Source organism: Alligator sinensis, unplaced genomic scaffold (genome assembly GCF_000455745.1).
Source record: "Alligator sinensis unplaced genomic scaffold, ASM45574v1 scaffold777_1, whole genome shotgun sequence".
Taxonomy (NCBI): Eukaryota; Metazoa; Chordata; order Crocodylia; family Alligatoridae; genus Alligator; species Alligator sinensis.
Genome location: NW_005841882.1, coordinates 3,633,474 through 3,650,685, shown reverse-complemented (window position 1 = coordinate 3,650,685; position 17,212 = coordinate 3,633,474). Strand labels below are relative to the sequence as shown.

The 17,212-nt window shown below is 46.2% G+C and overlaps 1 protein-coding gene across 4 annotated transcripts in view; it reads right to left on the bottom strand.

Moving 5' to 3' along the window:
- The window catches only part of LATS2 (large tumor suppressor kinase 2), a 78,599-nt gene that overhangs the window by 10,277 nt on the left and 51,110 nt on the right, over positions 1-17,212 (bottom strand). For 3 of the 4 annotated variants that reach the window (XM_006017626.3, XM_006017623.3, XM_025196628.1), the window contains 2 exons: positions 7,056-7,188; positions 706-2,249 (listed from right to left, as the gene is read on the bottom strand). In XM_006017626.3, coding sequence (XP_006017688.1) covers positions 706-2,249; positions 7,056-7,188 — 1,677 coding nt within the window. Of the gene's footprint in view, positions 1-705; positions 2,250-7,055; positions 7,189-12,676; positions 12,798-17,212 lie in introns of those variants that run through there. The other variant, XM_006017627.3, reaches the window with a different exon arrangement.

Sequence of the window (17,212 nt, the reverse complement as noted above, 5' to 3'; positions counted from 1 at the left end):
GAAGGGTCTGCTGGCATTGCATTCTCTGCAAAAGACCTCTTTCTTTTGGCATGCCTATTTATAAGATCTTTAATTCAATGCCTTTTGGGCACTCCACAATGTTTTCTGTTTGGCAGTAAAGAGCAATGAGGATTTACTGACTGGTCAGATGACTGGGAAGCAAAGGATGTGCAACGTGATGGGAGGAAAGAGGATTACTGATGCTTTTACTTTCCATCTAAATTCTAGTGCTTTTAAAATTGATGTCCTGAAAGCCCAGAACTTTGGATGGGCCACTCTGTGGTGAGAGGCCTGTATAAAAGAAATCTACATAAATCAGTTGGAGAAGGGGAAACAAAAAGAAACCTGTGCAACAAGCAGGATTGACTGCGAAATTGAAGCTAACCAATGGTAAAAAAACCCCTCAAAAAACTTAGTAAAGCAATACTGTAATTGAAAGTGATGAGAAAACCATAAATAGATGTCATGCAAAAGCACCATCTACTGTGTCCATGTGAAATATGTTTGCTGTTTTAGAGTTTCCTGGGTGAATGCAAATGTTGTTGGTACTTCAATCAGGGGCAACAACTAACTCCACAATCAGACTCCTAAGTAAGAATGGTCTGGTTTTCTGAGATGCTGAACCCATACAGCTTCCCATGAAGCCTGAAGCTACTTATACCAATTTGGCCCTGACTATTATTGAAATCAAACAAAGACAATTACTTTGGCCATTTCTTGCTCCAGCTGCAGACGCCTGTTAATTTTTTGTTGGTAGGTCTTTATGACATTCTCTACATGTTGTTCCATGTAGAACTTGAAGGCAAATGGTGAATAGCTCTTAATACGGGATTCTCTTTTTTCTTCATCTTTGCCATTTTTCCGCACTGGCACAGGAGATGTCTGGATCTGCTTTTTATCCTTGCCTGGTTTTTCCATTTTAGCATTCTTGCTGCTTTTGTCATTCCTTTCACCATTTTCCTCAGCTTTACTGCACGTTGAAGTGGGAACCCCCCGAAGGGTCTGTTCTACACCCATACACAAGCAGTTGATATCAAACTGCTCAGAGCTACTGGGAAGTAACAAATGCTTAGGATACGGTGGTGGAGGACATCTGGGCTCCTGGCTGCTGTAATCAACCTCTAGTTGGTAGGCATTAGCTCCTCCAACGGGAAGCTGATGGGGTTCAATAATTTCTAAGCCATCCACCGCTGGAGTTTGTGCAGGGAGCCAGCCAGGATGGGAAGGCCCTACCGCAGTTTGAGGTTCAGGTCTCATCACTCTCATGCTCTTCACCGGTTGGAGAATATGAGCAGATGTGACTGCTGTGATGGTATTTGGAGATGTAATTGAGGCATCAGGTTTGCCTGGGGGAACCTGTCTCATAGATACAGGCACTTGGGGCTGTTGTTGGTGATTGTTAAAGGAGTTTGTTCTGCTTGGCACTGTGGCATCTGGTCTGAAGGTTACATGTTGCCGTGGAGATGTTTCTATTCCTGGGCTTTGTAAAGAATCACGGCGTGACGGTGTTGCTGTTTGCCACTGCTGAACTTGAGGATTATTCATGTCATACAGGTCCATGTTTAGGCTATTTCGAGATGGAGTTAATAAGCTCTGTGGTGGACTATCTGAAAAATCATTAGCAAAGGCTGAACCTCTGGCTATCACATGCATTTGATGAGAGGAAGGACTTGTTTGTTTGTGATGAGAATGTGGTATATACAGACTCGCTGGTGCCTGCTGAAATGCGTGACCAGAGTTATTCTGAACAACCGTCCCTTTATTCGGGAGATTTGCATATCCTCCCTCCTGCTGCATTTTGTTTTGGAACGATGGAGTCCGCTGAATGCCATAACCCATCGGTTCCCCCTGCACCATCATGTGCTGCCTGCTGTAATGTGGGCTGTTTGGGCCATGCGTGACCTGTAGCTGTAGAGCTTGGCTGCCATGATTAGCCCCTGGGTAATTAATCACAGAGGAGTCTATATTTGCAGAGTATGTTTTCTGCTGATGCTGATGGCTTCCAGGAGCACTGTGAGAGCCCACTGCTGAAGGTCTCTGTACAGGAGAGTTCAGGGCTGCGGACTGTGAAGCAGAGATTAAATAGTCCATGTATGGCCTTGGAACATCACTGAGCATGTCTGCACCTTCTGCACCAAAGCTTGTCCCTTCATAGGTTGCATTGCCAATCTGATGATAGGACGGAAAAGACTCGTTTGATCCTTCAAAACTTGGCCTGCGGGTTACGTTATTTGGCACCATCCCCTTCCCTTTATAAAAAGAATACAGAAGAGGTTAGCAAACAACTCAGGTTGTGGGGGGACCAGTTACGTTACTTTACTAATCCATTTGCACATATACAACATTGTCTATAGTGCGTATTTTGACAAAAAACCCAAAGTCAAACTAAGTTAGGTGATCTGAACATTTAAAATGATAGGTGCTGCTTTAATAACTGCTTTAAATACAGGTGATGACTGACAGGCCAACAGCTCTTTTCATGGGAGGAGTCACCAGGAGCTTTAACAAATCCTGAAAATGAAAGTTCAAATGCCTTATTTATGAAGTCATCAGGTTTGTATTCTAGCCTGGATTTAAAAGCCAGGATGGAATCAAAATCACAAACCACAAAGAGCTGGAAACTGCCGTTCAGCGGTACTGAACCCAATGTGCACCACTTACAGCTTGTTGATCATTAGTTACTGGGGGTGGGGGTGTCACGTACTACCGAACTTGTATAAAACAAGCTCGCTGCACACACCTAGGCTCCAGAGTCAGCTGGCAGCAGCCCAGAAGCAGGTATAGCCTGAGGATGAACTGATTCAGCAAAACCACTCAGCATCTCTACTGGCAGGGTTCACATAGAACAGCAAACTGAAGCGGTTTCCCCATCAGGAATCCTGCCTTCCTCTGGGGTGAATTCCTTAGTTCTGCATGGGGCCTTGTACCTCTTGAAACAGCTTCAGTAAATCAGGTCCACCAAGTCCTATTCAGGTTCAACTGAGGAACGTATGGGTCTCTGAAGGTACCAAGTGTGACATGTCTTGGAAGTGATTTTTGTCCATTTTCTCCCTTTCAAACTGATGAAACTTTTGACTGCATGGGCAGCACCTGCTTTTATGTGGGCAAAATGCTTTCTTTCTTTCTCTCCCTCCCTCCCTCCCTCTGATCCAACAGCTGACGTCAGTCACTTAGTCCTCACCCACTTACTAGAAATGTGCCATCAATTACAACAGTGTAGTTAAAACCATGTAAAGATGAAGGATTTCAAAACGTATAGAACAGTATGGAAATCTCTAAACCTCTCATTGTGAAAATCTTAAAGCTTCCAGGAAGGCTTGTATGCTATATACTCAAATGCAAGGGTCTGTACTAACCTAGCCCAACTCTAATACCAAGATAAATCAAAATGCTTGCCTGACATGTCACAAAGATACATGCCAGTCACATACCACCTGAGTTTTGCATTCCTCATTATCCTCAAAGTAAACTCAGACCTAGAGTTTAAAAGGTAACTGCTTTGACTAGCTGCCGTAACTGTTTGATCCTGGAATTACTGTAGTCCTATATTCTGCTTAAATGAGACCAGGATGTGATGCAGGGAACCTGGCTGTCTCTGTTAAAAATCCAAAATTCTCTGATTAAAAACTCTGCATGTGGGGAGAGTGTGGGAGGCATGGGGGAGCGTGTGGCTGGGTGTGGTGTTTGTGATTGTGTGTGGGGGAGGGTGTGGTTGTGGGGCTTGCAGGGGAGGGTTTGTGAGTATGGTGGGGTGTGCATGGGAGCTTCCCCACATACCCTCTTGAGCTGGTCAGCACCCACCCCTTCTCTGCAAAAGCCTGGAGCCCGTGAGGCCTGCGATGCCTCACTGCCACCGCCAACAGCGCACAGCCCCAGCCCCGTCCCATACCCACTGCAGACTCACCCTAGCAGGTGAGGACCAGCTGGAACCCACGCCACAGCCCTGACCCCAGTCAACCCAACGCCTGCTCTGCACCACTTGCCCATGGCACATCCTGCTGCCCCCTGAGCATGCAGCAGAGCTGGGGTGGCTCCACAGCTGAACTTTTAGACAGACCAGGCGGCAGCAGCTTCTTCCACCTGCTGCTGCTGCTGGCTCCAGCTCCGCGGTACTGGTGGGGACCCACACTACTCCTCTGTACTGCCACTGCTGTCCCACAGGGCAGCCCAGATGCAGCGGTGATGGTGGCGGAGCCACAGGGTAGCCCAGTTGCAGGCTCTAGGTGGCTGTAGCAGGAAGCACTGGGCAGCAGAGGGGAGGGGCTGCTTTTCCCCCCATGCTGAGCAACAGTTTCTGCCTGGCCGGCACTGCTGCCCCTGTTTAGCATGAGCAGGTGAGTCTGAAGTAGGTGTGAGGCAGGCCAGGTCAGGGCTGTGCAGTGCGGGTCCCCATCAGTACTGTGGGGCTGGGGCCAGCAGTGGCAGATGGAAGAAGCCTAGAAAGGCAGTCCAGCTGCAGAACCACCCCAGCTCTGCTGTGTGCCCAAGCGGCAGCAGGATGCGTGACAGCTGGACAGTGTCTGGGCCAGCCAGGACCGAGGGACCAAGCATGGGCTGCACAAAGCCCTCCCTGGGCTGGATCCGGCCTGTGGGCCATATTTTGCCCACCCCTGCTCTACCCCCTGGCCCTGCTGGTGCCCCTCGCTCCTGACCTGCTGCCCCCTGCCTCCCAGTGTGTGGGGAAGGGGGTATGTATGCAGGGCAGAGGATGGGTATATGGGGAAGAGGCAGGTGTGGGCATAGGCAACACCACAGGCCATGTGTCAGGGGGGCATCCCCTCCAGGTTTCTGTGCCCACAGCAGAGCACAGGGCTGCAGCTGAACTGGACTGGCATCAAGCAGGAGTTGCCTCTGCATCCCAGTGGGCAGATACTGGTGCAGGAGGAAGTGCCGCGCTACCATGGACACCAAGGTGAGGCACCCCCTGCAGCAATGTGAGGGGGCGAGGGGGGGGTGGGCGAGGGCAGCACAACTCTATGCTGTTGACGGGAGCCCTGTGCTAGGTGTGCTGCCATGGCCACCAAGGTAAGGCAGTGCTGCTGATCTGTGCCCCTCTGATGCTGCTGGGCTGCAGAGGATGTTTAATCCTGGCCACTGTGGCAATGCGGCATTCTCAGCAGCGGTGGCGGCAGCATTGATCCTCCCTGCCCACTCTGCCCTACCATACTGGGTCCCACCCACTGGGCTGCAGAGGGAGGCAACAGAAATCTGGGGGGGAGGGGGGTGGGGAGGGTGGCAGCATATGTCACCTATGCCTCTCCACCCTCTCCCGCTACCTGCGTGCACATGCATGTGGGCACCCTGCTTCTGATCACCCTCCTCCCACTCCCCCCAGCCCCTTGCAGGCTGGAACTTTGCTAGCCTGCAAAGGGAAACCCATGGTTTCCCAAGTTTTTCTTTTTTAAAGGGGAAAATCCATTATTTTCCCCTTTAAAGAAGAAAATCTTTGTTTTTCCATGGGAAACAGAAAACCCAGATCCCTGGTGATCAGTGACACCAACTGGATAATTAAAAACTTTGTGCAAAAAAGAATACAAGAAATAGGGATCAAAAGATGTGACTTAAATTATCAAAGAGAATAGCTGCATTTAGAGTAAAGGATTTTAATATATTTGAAAGGAAAAACAGAACCCCTTCTAACAAAGAGGGCAAATCACAGATAAACACTTGTCAAAATTATTTTGAAAGCCTTCCTAGCACTTAGCTGAGGCCCTATTTCTGCATGCCTTATACCTCAGTCCAAAACAAGGGGATTAGCAATTGCAAGTCTGTTTGCCAGATTATCTCCTTTTGGGAAGGGGCCCTGAAAAAAGAAGCCCCTCTGAGCTCCCCAACAGAAAGCACAGGATTTGCAGATAAAATAGCCAAACCTATCCCAACAGGAAGCAGAATGCAGTATCTTCAGTCATAATAGTTACCCCTTCTTCTCCCACTCCCTAGGAACAGCTACCAGGGACTACGCTCTATGCAACTATGATTGCCTCTGGGCCTTTCAGTAATAGAAGTGGCTTTGAAATAAATAAAAACCAAGGTCAGGTTTGTCCAGGTGAGGTTCTTTCTTCTTCCCAGACACTTCTCTCCATTACCTGGCCAGCCCAATCTTACCTCCCCTCCCCTCCTCAGCACACACCTGGACTTGCACAGTGCTTTCTGTAGGATCTGGAAGAAGAGAAGGATAAACAATGTAGAGGCAGCCATGCAGGAAGTGTGAATGTTCCTGCATAAAGCTAAACTGATAGAAGTGTTCTGAGGGTCTGCACCACTGTCCCTAGACTCCTTCTGAATGGATTTTTAGGTATGTGTGTTCTGATACAGACAAGCTCTTAGATGGTTGTGTTACTTCTAGCATATGACAACCTTCATGCTGGGCAGAACACTACTTAGAGGTTTACTCCCATGAAAGACATTTCAGAAGAGACACTGGATCAGCTTTAAGCATTCAAAGGGGTAGATCGGACAGCTAATCTTCACTGCTGACCATCTAAACAGCAGTCTCCAAATAGTGTGCTCCTACATGGCCTCCCATGCCTCCTTAGGTGTCAACTCATGATGAAATGGGTTGAAAAAATACTGCAGTAGAGTGAAAACTGAAGGCTCAGAGCTAGCCTTATGAACATAGCATCAAAACAGACAACAGCAGCCACCGCAACAGGAACTACACATCCGGGTACTCATTTTCATATTTGGTTAATTAAAAGAGTATTTAAAATAAAGTACATAAATAAAACTGCTGCAGGATTTCTGGTTTGCAGCATAACTATTGTGGAACACAAGGGTCCTGCTGTATAATTTGTATTCATCCTGTTGTGAGGCATCCAGGGTCTTGCCCCACAAATCCTCATAAGGATCAACACCTACACTACAAGGGCTGAAGCACATTAACAAGATGGAATGAGAAGCTTGTGTTAGTTACCACTGTCAAGGCTGTGGTCATGGTGTGACTAAAATAATCCTGTCCACTACCACTGATCCTAGATTTTCCCACAAGCAACAAATTCACTTCCAAAATAAATTTAACGGAAGAGGACTGTAAGGCAAAAGAATCTTATGCTTACCTGGCGAGGTCTGCTTAATCACACGCACAATCTGCTCATTCCTGGGATCCAGGTAACCCATTTTGCTGATGTATTCCAGAGCTGCTTCAATGCTCCTGCTGCCTGTCTGCTTCAGTGCTCTTACAGCCATCTCCTAAACAAAATTAAAAACAAATCAGAGTTAAAGCATGCTCTCAGACAGAGTCCAAGAATTACTCTTGGGGTAGGCAACAACAAGCCTTTTTATACTGAAAGCAACATTTTTTAATTTACACCAGATCAAAGCTGACTGGAACCAACTGGACATATGTGTTCTCAAAATATTTGGGTGACTTATTTGACTTTCAAAACAACATACACACACACACACACACACACACACATGTGCACACACAAAATATTTCATAGCAAAGTACTTCATGCTCCATTCCCCCAAAATTGGCCTTGTTACATGATATGCAAAATGACAGCTAAAAACTGCAGTAGCTAGTTTATTAATTACTTTTTCAGTTGCTGCTGCTCTAAACCAGTGTATACTTTAAAAAGACATTTTGGATCATTCAATTGTTGTTATTATTCAAGACAAATGGGACTAGACAACATACAGGAGGAAAACAAGGATCATATTGTATTGCAGAAAATTCAAGTAACATTGCTCACACTGAGTTGGCAGAGACCAAAAGCCACAATTATTTTTTATTAATTTAGGACAAACATTCCCTATATTTTACAAATTTAAAGGGTATTTTTAAAATTACTGTCCCTTGGGAGAACAAAATCCAAGTTGGTGCTCTTTAAAAGATAAGTAATATTTCTTTCTAAAGGATAGCTAATATCTCTGCTGTACATTAGCAATGCTCAAAAGGGACTACTACAAGTTGAAGATGAATGTCAACGATACACACTTTAGAGAGATTTACAGTTACAGGGTTCTAATCTCAACTCTGCAACTAAGTTAACATGTGACCTTGGACAGGTCCTTTCTCTTCTGGTGACTTAATTTACATATCTTGAAAGTGTATATGTTATTAACTGAGAGAGGTACAAAAGGCCTAGTAAGAGTCTGTAAAGTATCTCTGGCTTCTTTAAATGGAAAATATTTTATTAGATAGCCCTACAGAAGGTAGGGCAGGGTAGCCTCTCCGCTCATTAGGCTTAACACTAGTTCTGTACGTTTGGGTACTAGGTTCCTTAAATGGGACTCTTTTAGGATAAATCTGTGAGTTTTGATGTACTGGAATATAAACTGTAAAAAGTATGCTTTGCTTTCCTAAGCTCTTGTATTAAAAAAAAAAAAGTCTTCAGCCAAATAAAATCTAAAATGGGGACAGACAGATTAATTTGACTAGACATAAAAATGCGTAGAACTTTTTTCTTATATTAAGGCAGCAGCTCACAGAAAACTGTATTATAAGAATCCCTAAAAAAAACACTCGACTCTGATCTGCAAAAAAAAAAAAAAGCAGTTTGATTTAGGGTAGAAAAAAAAGATTTAACCCTTCTTGTAATTGATCATTTTGTTCCTTATTCTCCCAATTATATTCAAGGACCTCTATGAAACTTAAAATTTCACAAATATTGTAATAACCCTATCAGAGTAGAGATAGCATTTTATTTGGCAAAAAAATCCCAGCTCAATGGAAATTAATGTGGGAACCTCCCAGTGTCTTCAATCAACTGTATGGCTGGAAATTGCCTAGTACAGCATGGGTGTTGCTGTGGCCCAAATTACCACTAACGTGCTAAATGCTGATGTGGAAGTCACAAGGCACAACCTAAAAGCTGAAACTGTTTAACAGAGTCTAACCTATGTGACTGGATGAAACGAGCCCAGAATCTGGGGCCAGCGTCCCCCTCCCACTACAAGGGCAGCCTTCCCACTGGGTTTACTTTGTGTGTTTTTCTTATGGCTGCAGTATGTGAACATTTCACTTACAATGATGCATTTAGCCTTGTAAGGCCTCTGAGGTATGGCTGCTCTGTCCTCTTTGAAGAGAAGGGGAAACTGCTACCAAGATTGCCAAGAGGTGGTGTTATCATGGCTGGCCATCACATCTCCCTCTCAAGGCCATTTGGGATGAACAGCCTCAGTGCCCCCTACTTAAGTCTCTCAGAGCGCACGTAGTGAATCTGACGTGCTGACTGCTGAATTTGGCACAAAGCAGAACAGCCAAAAGCACTTTCATTTAAAAACAGCCCTGGTGGTGATGGTAGAGCTGATGCCCACTGTTTATGTGACAGATTGGCTAAACCACTTGCCCAGGATGTGAAAGACCCAGGCTGAAGGCCTCCCTCAGCCCAAGGGTGCTTAAATTCCTCATTTCTCACACCCCAGGAGAGTGAACTACCCACCAAGTGATAGTGATACATGTATCAGTGTTCCCAGGAGCAGAGATGGGAATGCAGGTGGTTGGGGCACTCTCCTGGGAGGTGGGATGTAGGTTTGTAATCTCTAAGGTTGAAGGAGGCCCGTTACCCAGGACTCAATCTCCTGCACGACTGCCCTCACCACTGGGCTATTATAAAAAGTAGATGGCTGTTCACACTTTAAAAAAGCAGCAGGCATCTTTTTATTTCCAAAAGGGACAGCTTGGGAAGGCCAAGGAAGAGGTTTGGGGCTGTGAATCCCAGCCTCACATTGGTGCCTAACTCTGATCTGTCAATTGAGACCTAAATCCAGGAGCAGTCTGGACTGCAGATATACACTTCTCCTCTTAGTTCTGCTGGCTCTAGCAAATCCCATTCTTGCATGCCCAACTTCCCTTATTCAATGCATAGGAAACTTTGGGGCAGAGCTTACTTCACCTATTAGGCACTTCAAGTGTGACCGTACTCCACCCTTCTCAACTGCCTGGAAACTTATTAATACAAAAGGTGGGTGGGTCCCCTTCTTCCTTGTTGCTTTCCTGTAACATAGCCTTAATGCTAAGATGACACCCTGTTAAAAAAATACATGCTTTAATGGATGTTCAGGGACTCAAACAGGGTAGGATAGTATCTCATTTAGGTCTTAATAGGTGGAGTAGGATCTAGTCCTTCATGTTTAGCTTGAGTTTATGAACTGCACACCTGAAGCCAGACAGTTAAAATTTAGGCCTGGGGAGGGTTAGCATTAGCACCATCTCTGCCAAAGTGACTTGTCCACAGTTCTTAATGTTTTCTCATTTAACGGCCATTCTCAAGGTCTCCACATCACCATTGATAACCCACCCATTAAGGACCCAATTTATCCATTTTGTGAACATGTTGTAAGCCCGTGTTATGAGCATGTGTCACAGGGAGCTCCTGGGCCACAGCGTGTAGTCTCTTGTGGCTTCAGGCAACTGCCTAATAAGCATCTACCCAAAGAGGCTCCTACAAGAGCACCCATTCTAGCTCGTCCTACAAACACAATGCACCCAATCCAAAAATCCTACAGTGGGTCATGAAGAAAAGCAGGAGGGGAGGGGAACAACCCTTATCCCTGCAGGGCTGCCAACTCAACAAACACTAAAGTTGGACAAGCAAAAACCCATGTGGGCTCTCTCACAGATCACAGATACATGGTTGGCTTTGAGGTACCCTAATATTCATGTCTCACTTTTGTCTCATTTGTCACAAGGAACAACTTCACACACTCAAATAAAAACTGTAAGCACATGTAACTTGATGGTTGCTCAGTTACTTTAACAAGAGACAATCTTCTTAACTGACATTAATTCAAATACAGCAAAAAGTTGTATGCCTGTCTTTGGCATTTTGTTGTGCTGAGCGTAGTTTCCTCCCCGCTCCCCAAAATGGCAATATTTTCTCCATTACTCATAGGCTCTACTTGGGGAATAGCTGTAGCAAATCTGAATATTCTTCTTACAATTTATGACTCATAATTTATAGAAAGGCAGTAGTCGGGCTCAGGTTTCCTATAGCTAAAATATTTCACTGGCATCAACATATTACTAAGGATAACTTTAAATCAGTAAGAAAATATTATGTGTGAGGGAAAGAATTTCCCACAAGTTGGACTTTTTTCCTGCTCCAGTGTTTCTCAAGCGTCAGTAAACTCGTATCCTTGTGTTTCCGCATTCTTGTCATCCATGGACTCTAGGTTTTACAGACCAATTCTATTCTGAGGACTAATTCTTCAGAATTAGTATTGTGTGAGCTTGAGCTGTTCAAACTACAACCATTTACACCAATCATGCACAGTAAACCAGATTTTTGGGGAGGCTAGTGTTGGCTTTCAGTGGGGCTCCACAGAATAACTTCTTGGTATTTGTTAAACAAGTCTTTTGACAATGCACAAAAAGGAAGAGAACCCAATTCATCTCCTTTCAGGAAGGCTAATCTGCAGGACTTAGAAAAAAAAATTCCATTCCTAACTTCTTTTTCTCACTGACTTTCTTCTCCACGAATGGAGTGGACTAGTGAAGACTCTGGCTACAGCCTTCCAATACTGGAGTTACCCTTTCTACTTCCCTCTTCACTCCCCCAATCAAAGTTAGGAAGATGAAAGGCAGAGGTCCAATACAAACTACATGTTTCACCTCCCCGATAAGGTATATTAGTTGGAATCATTTTTAATCTCATGCAATATTAACAGTTCAACCAACTTGACTTGAAAATTGAACCTTTCAGCTGTTGGCTGCAAGGGAGACTAATAAGAGAGCTGGAGCTTGGGACCACCAGTCTGGTGACAAAGGGCAAAACCAGGAAGGACTTTCATTTCCCACCTTTTAGTAAGATCCTCTCACCCTTACTTCCTCCAAAGGCCCAAATGATGAAAAATACACTGGAACTTACTGTGGTACTTTCACAAACTAGGAAACTGGGATGAGGTTGAGATTTTCACCCCAAGGCACTTGTCAGGCCACAGAGCACATCCAGCCCCAGTCACAATGTGAGTGTGCTGACCAAGAGCCTCTCGTCTCTGGCCACTGCCGCTCCTGCCACTGTAGAGAGCTGAGGCTTCAGGAAAACAATGGAGCAGACCCTCAATGCAGGTACAGTAGGGCAGTCCCATCAGCATCAGTGGAGCCACACAGATTTACACCTGCCAGGGAGCGATTTCCCCTTGTACTTTAAGGAGTTGTTACATAGTCACCTGGTCTTCAGGTAAGTACTTTCAGACACAGAAAAAACAGAAGCGAGGCAAAAAATAATATCTGCTTAATGCAGCGCCCAATACCAAAACACTCCCGTAGACACAGGACTCGATGCAGCTCCCACTGAGGTCAACAGAAAGATTTCCATTAGCTGCCATGTGAGCAGGATCAGGCCCTCAGCTGCAGATCATTTTCTTTTCCCTTGGCCAAATACTTGAAGTTGCGTTATGGTTTGAGGGACTTCACTGCTGACTGTGTTTCTAATAATGCTGCAGCCAGCTGTCAGACTTTAATAAGAAACACAAGCTATTGGCAGCGTGCAAGCAAATCACAAGGGAACAGAGCAGCCCCGGCCACACATCATTCTTTGCATTCTATGTATTCTGCCTTGAGAATTCAAGCCAGTCTCAGGGCAGAGTTTTTCAGCATCTTTTCCTTAGTGCTAGTGCTGGCTGTGGTTGGAAAAACCCCCCACAAATGTTAAAAATGTTCTTTTTTAAATTAATTTTACCTGTTAAAACACTAAGCCAGGAGGGTTAAGTGGTCAGCTGCTCTGCATACCTGTGACATTTGATGCATCTGATGGAAACTCTAATGAACTCAGGCTGCCACAAGGTCACCATCTTAAGTACTCAATATCTGGGCTTTAGGAACCTTTGTTGCATTCCATGTTTGCTGATTCACAGAAAGGAACAGGTGTTTGTTTTCTTTCCAGCCTCCACAACTACAGGAAATGAACAAGAGGGGACTGTATAAACTGAACAGCTTTAAACCACAATATTCTCTAATTGGGCTTATCCCAAGTCCTCAGTTGACAGCAAGTTGTTTTCCAAGAGGCAGAAAGGTTTTGTCACGAAGACTAACCTCCAAATTCTAGGGGTGCACTGATAAAGATTTTCTTGGCCAACAGCAATGGCCAATTATTAACCAGCCATATCGGCCCAATCTGATAGCCAATTTACAGGAATGCAACCCAGGAGCTTGGAGAGCAGCATCTGTCCAGTAAGTCTGGGGGGGAGGGGGGCAGATCAAGGCCCCAATTGTGAGGGAGGGAGTGGGGCAGGGGCAGGCACTGCATGCGACCAGGTGGGTGGCTTGTCTGGGGACCGTTGTGGGTGGAACAGGGGGCAGCTCCCCACTGCTACGTGCACCCCCGGAGAAGGCATGGGTAGCATGTGCCCCCTGGATTTGTGTGCAGGGCAAGGGCAGGCTGCCCACTGCAGGTTCGGGGCTAGAGGATGCGCTCACCACTTCCCAGCAGGGGTGTTAGGCCACAGCTGTGCTCAGGGTGAGTGGGAGTGGGGCAGGGAGGGGTGGCTATGGTAATTTTGGGGTGGCTGTAGCCCACCCCATATCCACCTGTCCCAGTGCTGCTGCCATCTGCCCGCCTCATGCACAGCCCCCGGCCCCGAGCCCACAGTAGGCAGCCCGCCCTCAGCCCACACACAAATCTGAAGGGCACGTGCCCTCCATGCCTCCCCTGGGGATGCGCGCAGCGTCAGGATGCCACCCCCACTCCCCATCCCCCAAATGAACTGCCCACTAGGTCGCATTCACTGCCCTGGCTGAGCAGCACCTATTCCTGCCCCACTCCCTCCCTCATGTGGGGGTCTCAACCTGCACCCCCATGCCCTTTCCCTCCCCCCCACCCAGACTTATTGGCTGGATGCTGCTCTCCAAGCTGCTCAGCTGCATTCCTGGCCACATGTATTGTCCACGTGGCCAGGAATGGAGGACATTATAGGCTACACCGGCCAAAGAAAGCCAATTGCCAATAATGTAAATTTTCCTTTTATCGGTGCTGATCTGATATACAACTGATATACTGGTGCACCTCTACCCAATTCTGATGCTCAACAGGGAAAATCCTTCTGTGATGGCAGAGATCTGACTGTGTATGCACAGACCTCACCTTACTATGTGCTCTGTAGGCAGTATGGAAGGTTTTCCCCAGTTTAGCCTCCTGTCTGGCTGAACTCTACTAGCACTGGCAGAGCTGAGTGTTCTTGATGTACTCCACAGGTGTCCAAGCAAGTTTTCATTCAAAAAAGCTCCTACTCACCAGGAGGTATTTATCATTTCAGTGAAGACTGCTCAAGAAGTTACAATAAGTAAGAATTTTGTGTGAGAACATTGCGTCTGAAGAAGACAATAGGTCCTCCAAAATTTGGCACCAGTAATTAATTGCTAACATCAACAACAAAAAATAAAAATTCTCCATTTAAAAGAAGAAGGCCGGGTGACGGATGCAGGAAGTAGATACAAATTCCCCAAGGAAGGGAGAAAAATCAAGATCATGTCAGCACAGATTATCAAGAAATGAGAATTAGTCTTTCAAAGCTAGTCCACCATTGTAGAATTTTTCATTCATGATCTTAAAAACGTAACATAAGGAATTCATGACACAAGGTTTATACTACACTTTGTGGGACACTGTGGTCCCACAGAGCAGCAGTCCCTTTATTTTAATACCAGTTTTCTCTGCCTGCTTCCTCTGATGCTGCCCTCTTGTTTCCTTTACAACTTAATTTTAGATCATTATCGAATTGTGGCAGGCATTCTGTCTTTGTTTTTGCTTGTAAGTTCACGTGCAGCTCTGACACAGGTTAAATGCATTATATTTATGCATAAATCAGCAAGCTTGAGACCTATTATAGTTCCTAAGGAACTGTGTGGAGAGGTACTAGAAAGGGCCTCCTGGGTCAACTCAGTCCCTGCTGTCTCATTCATAAACCAATCAAGGTATTTCACCCCTGCTACTCCTACTACAAGGTTGTTCTAGAACCTTGGTTCCAAAATTGCTGGTTAGAAACCTTCTTTTAAATTTCCAAAATGAATTGAATTGTGACCAGTTTACAGCTATTCATTCTTTTAACAACACCATCCTTCAGGACAAATAGCTCTTCTTCCCTAGTGTTTACCCCTTTCTGATACATGGCTTCCTGATATATGGCAAACTTGTCCCCTCTCAACTGACAAACTCTCCCTTTACAGCAGAAATTTTAATTGTTAGTCCCCAAGTACTTCTCCACAATTTTGTCCCATTTCCTGTACTCCAGTCCTCCCTGTCACCCAGTTCTTCCCGTGTCACATTCCCATTCTTCTCCGCATGGACTATGCCTTCCTAAATCAATCCCTTCAGCAAATTTCATCAGTATATATCAGATTTTTTTGTGATAGGGTCAATAATGAAAATATTATAAGGAAAGGGAACCTTGAAAAGATGAGTTACTAGTGACAAAATAGTAATATACAGGCAATGAACAAGGGAAAAATAATAATCCTACCCACAATAAATAAATAAATAAATAGAGAGAGACGAAAGGAAATTACCTACCACTGAACCTTGCATCATCATTTGCAAGACACTGTAAAGAACAATTTTTCCCATCATGTCCTTACAAAATATTTAACATGGTCATTACAGAATTAACAAAAGGAAGCAGGGATTAAAAACAGTTAACATTTTAAAACGCTAACAGAACAAGATAAAAATATGGAACTAGTACAACATTTGTGCCATCATGTTGTTGACTATATTAACATGTGAACAGCCCCTCTCCACACTTACACCTTCCCTTATTTAGACAATCAGATCTTCAGGGCAGTCCTCTACTCTGACCAGTGCCTTGCACAACAGGATCCTGATCTTGGATGATTCATGTTACTACTATGGTAAGTTTACTGAGATATGATTATAAAGTCAATATATCAGAGGCAGTAACACAGGCATGAACTGTTTCAGGGAAGCACTGGCTCAAAATATGATGGACAACAAATACTGCATTTGCCATACAATAATGGGGGCCAAACTTCTTGACAGGCATGCCACAAATTAACCCCACATTTTCCCCAAGTGCCACTCTGATCTGGACCAGCAGAACTGTTTTCTGCTCCCTGCCCGATCTGCCACTGTTTTCTACTCCCTGCCCTATCTGTGGCTATTTTCTGTTGCCTGCCCTATGTACCACTGTGCTGCCTGCCTCTCCCAGTCTGCCACGTTCTATACACAGAGGCTGCCCGTGCCACTTACGGCATGCATACCGCAGATTGGCTATCCCTGCCACAGAACAAGATGAGGCTGCACTCCCAGCCTCCCCCACTGGAAGGCCCCAGCCCCAGGCAGTGGGCACAGCTTCTGGGCAGAGCTGCTGCTTCTGCAGCAGCCCAGGAAACTGCTGGGCTCCCCTAGCATCCAGCAACTCCTCCTCCTGTCTCTGCTGTAGCGCTCTGGGCAGCAGGTATGGAGGGGAAGCTGTAGCGTTGAGGGGAACGGGGCGGGGGTTGGCTCTACCCGCAACTTGCTTTAGTCCTGTTCGTGCATGGGTGGGTGGGGAAGTGCATGGATGGGGGTTGGGTGGGACAGAGCTCGGCTGCTCACAAAGCTCCACCAGGAAGGCATGGGACAGACAGGTGGGGCAGGAGGAGCAGCAGCAGCAGCAGCCAGCATGGGCTTGACTGCAGCCCTGCCAGGCAGCCATGGGACAGACAGGTGGGACGGGAGCAGGAGCCAGAGCAGGCCTGCCTGCAGCCCTGCTGGGCAGGCATGGGACAAGCAGGTGGGGGGGAAGCAGCAGCAGCAGGAGGCAGAGGAGGGGCTGGGCTCAGCCAGGTAACAAAGAGTAGGAAGCCCCTCCACATGTGCATGCTGAACCCCCCCACAATCCCCACCCAACATACCCCGTCCTCCACCATACCCCCCCTGCACACACATCCCACACCCCCCACATCCAACCACACTCACCCCCACACAACCTCCTACCCCTCCACACAATATATGAGCAACTCCCCACAAAGGCATACTCCCTGGGCAAGAGGAGACCCGTCCGATGGCAAAAGTCAGGAGTTTGGGGGATGGGATTTCTGGTCCCCAGCTGGTTACTGGGGGCAGGGGCGTACCTGGTCACAGGGCAGGGCTACCGTTGCGACCCTTTACACTTCACCAAAACTCATGAAGCGGCCCTCCAGCCAAAATAATTGCCTACCCCTGTTTTAAATCACTTTATATACTACATCCCCAAACAGTAGATGTTTGACAAAAAGTTATCTCATGCAGGAAATCTACCGTTTCATACTCACACCCAATCTGTAACAGGA